General features: G+C 51.4%; 1 protein-coding gene across 2 annotated transcripts in view; it reads left to right on the plus strand.

Annotated features, from left to right (window-relative positions):
- Positions 1-1,054: 1,054 nt before the first annotated feature.
- Positions 1,055-6,000, plus strand: part of LOC123143026 (U-box domain-containing protein 35) — a 6,719-nt gene continuing 1,773 nt past the window's right edge. Inside the window, exons 1-9 of one of the 2 annotated variants that reach the window (XR_006470669.1) lie at positions 1,055-1,154; positions 1,572-1,766; positions 1,902-2,023; positions 2,381-2,505; positions 2,601-2,806; positions 3,073-3,272; positions 3,642-3,941; positions 4,155-4,901; positions 5,003-5,414. Coding sequence is in view for 1 of the 2 variants with exons in the window: in XM_044561786.1 (XP_044417721.1) it covers positions 1,580-1,766; positions 1,902-2,023; positions 2,381-2,505; positions 2,601-2,806; positions 3,073-3,272; positions 3,642-3,941; positions 4,155-4,901; positions 5,003-5,200 (2,085 nt within the window). In the remaining variant the exon portion in view is untranslated. Of the gene's footprint in view, positions 1,155-1,571; positions 1,767-1,901; positions 2,024-2,380; positions 2,506-2,600; positions 2,807-3,072; positions 3,273-3,641; positions 3,942-4,154; positions 4,902-5,002; positions 5,548-6,000 lie in introns of those variants that run through there. The other variant, XM_044561786.1, reaches the window with a different exon arrangement.

Below are 6,000 nucleotides of genomic sequence, written 5' to 3' on the forward strand. Positions count from 1 at the left end.
ATCTAGGAGAGGAAGATCTCTTTTACTAGCTGTCATTTTATGTATGAAAGTAGCAATTTTAGTTTCGAAGCTCATAGATTAGAAAAATCGTTGGGTATTGGTCGTTATGTCTGGTTGGGCCTAACAACTGACCCTGTGAGGGTACCTATGAACATGCATATTGTTGATCAATAAAGCGTGTGTTTTGCCTAAACTATCCAAGGCGTGGGTTCTGCCCCCGAAACGATTAGCTAAAGGAAATGTCGACAGAGCGATCTTTGTGACAAACAAAAGTGGTGTAGGAGCTGCTATTATCAGGTCTGGAACTTGTGAGTTCATGGGGCTTCAGTTCTGGTATGCAGAGGTGTCACAGGGCCAACATGGATGGAAGCGATGGCATGCCGAGAGGCACTATGCCTAGCATGATATCAATCTGCAGAAGGGACTAATCGCAATAGACTGTGCGAAAGTAGTGCAATTCACGAAGGAAACAAAGGATTGCATGCTATGATTATCAAAGTGAATAGTAGTATGAAACCTTTTAGCGGGATTTTTTTTTGGATTTTCGATCCTTGGGCTACGTAAAACCTTCCATTACGTATGAATAAATGAGGTCCGGAGCTTTCCCTAAAAAAATCTCCCTCAGATTTGGTTCCGGTTTGTGAGATTTTGAACATCCGGACTGGTCAATGGACATTCCATGACTCATGTTGGATGGCCAAAAGTGTCCGTGTCTGCATTTAGGGTGATTTCATGATCCGGTCGGAGCTCGTCGGTGGAAGGGAGCGGCGCACTGCCGCCCGGCGGGATGATCTTCTTCCCAGTGGCCGTCGGCAACCGCGGTTCCTCCCATCCGCCGGCAGCGCGTCTCGCGTGCGTAGCGGTGGCAGTGCGGGGGTGGGTGGGCCGAGCCGAGCCCTAGAGCAAGAAAGGAAAGGATGGGCCCAGCAACCAGCTGGCCAACCAAAGTGGGCTTCCACTCCGGCCGGCCCACGAAGCTAGCGTGGCCCATTCGACCGGTCCGTTGCGTCCGTCCTACAAAACTCCGCATCCCCCCCGCTGCGCAACGGACCGTAACGTAGCGTAGCTTCCCTCCTCCCCTCCTCTTCCTCCGCTCCGGGGGCCCTCGCCGTCGCCGTCGCCGGCCGGAGTGAAGCGCCGCCCGCGCTCCACGGGTAAGCCCCGCTCCACCCCCCACCGAATGCATGCGAAACCCCTCCCCCGCTCGCTCGCTCGCGCCCCCCTACCCCAGAGGGCGCGCGCGCGCGACTGTTCGGCTCGAGAGGCCCTGCCGCACCCTAGTCGGCGGGGCCTCGCGCGGACGCCGCGGAGGCGGAACCCCTGTGCTGCGCTCCTCTCTCTCGCGCGCCCTTCCCCGACCAGAGCGCGCGCGGCTGCTCTGCTCCGCCCTGCTCGAGAGGCCCTAGCCTGGCCGTCGTCGTCGGCGCCGCGCGCGTCGCGTCGCGGCGGCGGAGCTCTCGCGCTTCTCTCTCTCTCGCTCTTCTCCTACCTACCAGAGCGCGTCGTCGGTAATTTCCTGCTGCCGTTGCTGACCGACTCCGTTTCCCCGTCTCTCGCTGATGAACCTGCAGGGCACGCGATGGCCGCCGAAGGGGACGAAGAGGGGGCCGCGGCGCCCAAGGTGGTCGGGCTGGCGCTCAGCGGCTCCAAATCCAGCGCGCACGTCCTCCGGTGGGCGCTCGGCAACTTCGCCCACGACGACGCCCCTCCCGCCGCCTTCAAGCTCATCCACGTCCTCACCCCGGTCCTGGCCGTGCCCACGCCAAGTACGCACGCTGCGGCTCTTCACGCCCCGCCGCTCCTTCCTCCTCGTCGCTTCCTCCCACGCGTTCGAGTTTGCTTTCGCCATATGCATGCTCACCATCTGTTTGTGTTTGTGCCTGTGCGTGGCTTGCCTTCAGTGGGGCACCTCCTCCCGATTGACGAAGTCAGCACCAGCGTCGCCGAAGGCGAGCTCGAGAAGATGTGGATCCAGAAGCAGGAAATGCTGCAGCGCTGCAAAGACGCATGTGACGAAAACAAGGTTGGTTTGGGTTGGCAAGTGCTCCTGCCTTTGCATTCCATGTTCTAGACTGAATCTGAATGAATGAATGAATCAATGGATCGACCCCCTTCTATGTTGGTTGGATTTATCTGTTTGTTTGATTGGCTCAGGTTGACTTGCCTTAACAAGTAGTAGTACTCCATTTCCATTTAGTCTACACTGAATGAATGCATCAACCCCTTGTCTGTTGGTTGAATTCATTTGTTTACTTACTACTATAGCCCAGGTTGACCTGCCTTAACAGGCATATCTCCATTTCCTATTCTAGACTGGCTGAATGAATGCATCAACCCCTTGTCTGATGGTTGAATTAATTTCTTTACTTACTTGGCTCAGGTTGAAGCTCAAGTACTGCTTGTTGAGGGCAAAGATGTCGCGGATACCATTTCCAGTCTTGTTTCTCAGTACCAGATACATAGCCTCGTTGTCGGTAACCCTCCCAGCAAGAGCCCATTCACTAGGTAGCTCCTCATACTCATACTCATACCTGTACTGTACTAATTCGTGATGAATAAGAAATAATGTGCGTGCTCCTGTTGATCATTGGATCTTATAGGAGGTCCAGTGCAAGTAGGACGGCCTGCAAAATTTGCAAGAGTCTCCCCAGCTTTTGCACAGCATATGTTGTTTCAAAGGATGGATTGTCTTCAGTTCATGTTCCTGAATCAGAAAGTGGCTCGCCCTCTGGCTCTCCAGTACCAACAGGCAACTCTGGGAGCTCCAGCACCAAAGAAGTTACAGATGGAACGTCCTCAAGATCAGGTAAGGCCCCATAGGCGTCAACCTATCACCAAATATTTCTCACGTATGTTCCCTTTCTGTGCATCTTCGCGTGCAATATATTCCTTCCCATTTCTCATTGCTGCTGGAACTGTGAAACTGCAGCAAGCTTGCATGAAGACATTAGCCTATTATTGTTTCTAGTACTTGGCTTAAAAGTATAATCTCAAATGCAAAGATAGACAAGTTGGGGTTGCTTGTTTCCCCTTCTCATCATCTGAATGTTACCTGTTCCCCTGTCTCATCAGATTTGGATGGCAGTTCAGCGCCGGGCCTGCCTAGTTTTACTCTGAACGATTATCTCACTGGAAATGCACCAGTATATGCCAACAAGGACAGAAGAATTGCCTCACGCACTGGTGCTGAAAGCTCTATATTAAGTCAATTGCGGGGTTCGGACAAGGTGCCAACAAGTTCACTGCAGGAATTAATGCTTTCAGACAACAAGGTTGGTGGTGCAATTTCTTGGTTATTGACAGACTTCTAATTATATGAACGTCTTCATTGAAACTATATTTACGCGTCAAACACATACCTTTTGCTTTGATTTTTTTTCCTAGATAATAGTTCATATATAACAAATTCCCCAGTTTCTTGTTTGCTAACTTTGCTACAGTAATTTGCTTTCCCTCCAATCTGATTGATAAGGAGTTACTATGGAGTTGGCACGTGCCTTATGGATCTTGAATTATTATAGATGCATTCCTTAATTAGGGCAATTGACTGTTGCTCTTGAAAAAAGAGGTGAATGGAATATGGTATGTTTTGAGGATTGCACTCTAACTCTGCTCTGATCTGATAACCTGTCCCATTGCAGGATGATGTCAGTACAGGGCTTGAAAAGCTGAACCTTGAACCGAGTCATAATAGGCTGCTGGCAACGGCATCCAAGGACGCTGATAGGGAGTCGAGGCTGGAGAAGCCCCTTGTACTTCCAAGCGACTCGTACTCAATGTTCACCTGGGAAGAGATTGATAATGCTACAGCATCGTTCTCACTCAAGATCGGAACTGGGTCTAATGGAACGGTATACAAGGGCCATCTCAATCACTTGGATGTAGCGATAAAGGTCCTTCATTCTGATGACAAATCCAGTACCAAGCATTTCAACCAAGAGGTAGTATTATGTATTTGCTGAATTCATCCTGTGCTTCTTCTTCTTCTAGTGAACTGTTTTTTTATTGGGCAGCACTGTGTGTGTTTTTTAATGGCCTTTTCATCATGACATAGTGAAGCAGCTAGCATCTCATCTTGAGGAATTTTTATGTCAAAAAGTTATTAAGTGACAATGTTCAAGAAAAGTTGATGCAAGTGCACTCTGTTTCTGCAGCTTGAGGTTCTGAGCAAGATACGCCACCCACACTTGCTGATGCTCCTGGGAGCCTGTCCAGACAGGGGCTGCTTGGTGTACGAGTACATGGAGAACGGCAGCCTTGCGGATCGTCTGCAGCGCAGAAAGGGCACACCGCCGATCCCATGGTTTGATCGCTTCCGCATTGCCTGGGAAATTGGGTCAGCCCTGGTGTTCCTGCACAGCACAAAGCCCAGCCCAATCATCCACCGTGACCTGAAGCCTGAGAACGTCCTCCTCGACCGCAACCTAGTGAGCAAGATTGGCGACGTGGGCCTGTCGACCCTGATGCCACCCAAGGAGACTCTGTCGAACCGCACGGTGTACAAGAAGACGGGCCTGGCGGGCACACTGTTCTACCTGGACCCGGAGTACCAGAGGACCGGGCAGGTGTCGGTGAAGTCGGACACGTACGCGCTTGGCATGGTGATCCTTGAGCTGCTGACGGCAAGGTGCCCGATCGGACTGCCTGAGGTGGTGGAGCGAGCAGTGGAAGACGGCCAGATTAGTGATGTCTTGGATGAGAGCGCGGGGGACTGGCCCGTGAGGGAAGCGCATGACCTTGCTCAGCTAGGCCTAAATTGTTTGGAGATGCGGAGCAAGGACCGGCCTGACCTCAACAGCGTGGTGCTGGAGGAGCTGGGACGGCTGAAGCGCATCGCGGCCAGCGTGTCGGGGGTGGCGCTGCCAGGGTCACCCAGTCACTTCAAGTGCCCAATACTCAAGGTACAGTAGAGTAACGTCGTCCCAGTGTGCGTGTGCGTCAGAGACAGACATTGGCATGCGTGTGGATGTGTGGATTGATGGTTTATTGTGTTTGGTTGCAGACGGTGATGTATGACCCATGCATCGCGTCGGACGGGTACACGTACGAGCGCAGCGCGATGGAGATGTGGCTGTGCGACAAGGACGTGTCGCCGGTGACCAAGGCGCGGCTGCGTGACAAGACGCTGTTGCCTAACCTGTCTCTCAAGAGCGCCATCATGAGGTGGGTGGCCGATGGGGGGAGGCCTGTGAAGGAGTAAGGCGCTCCAATGGTAAATACATACTAGGAAGCTAGTCTAACAGAAGAGAGTGCTGCACATATCATGGGGGCTTGGTTGGGTTAGGAGAGAAGGCTGATGGTATTGGTATTGGTATTGGTATTGGTACAGAGAGTAGCCTGCACATATCATGGGGACTTGGTGTCTGCATAACGTGAAGGAGCAATTTTGCAACGATACTATCATACTAGAGTAGGTAAGTCGTGGAGATGTCCAGGAGAGGAGAGGAAACCCTGAGTTGAGTTGGTCTTAAAAATAGAGAATACGGAAAATTTTGGTTGGATTGGATTGGATGGATGCCGAGGTTATGGCACTGAAACTTGTTGGCTTTGTCCTTGTTGTTGTTGGCCTTGTGCTGTGATGAAGCCAGATTGAGATGAGACGAATGGAATGTGGCTGGATATCGTTTTGGGCACGGGACTAAAATACATGGTTGCTAATTTTCAGCTGACTGAAAACAACTGGCTTTCGGTCAGATTTCTTGTCCGTCCGATCATTGCGTGATGATTCGCGCTCGCTTGGGTTGTTAGTTTCTGTTTCACGGGTTCGCGCCTGACCGGTTTTATCTGCCCGTTATTACCCATGGTTGTCGTGTCCCTTGCCTTTTCTTTTCTGAATCTTTTTCATTCCCCTAGATGTGTCACTGCCCGTTATAACATTACAGTTACATGCGTTGGGATCAACTCCCTTGCCTTTTCTTTTCTGAATCTTTTTCATTACCCTAGATGTGTCGCTGCCCGTTATAACATTACACCTTGCCTTTTCTTTTCTGAATCTTTTTC

Source organism: Triticum aestivum, chromosome 6D (genome assembly GCF_018294505.1).
Source record: "Triticum aestivum cultivar Chinese Spring chromosome 6D, IWGSC CS RefSeq v2.1, whole genome shotgun sequence".
Lineage (NCBI taxonomy): Eukaryota > Viridiplantae > Streptophyta > Magnoliopsida > Poales > Poaceae > Triticum > Triticum aestivum.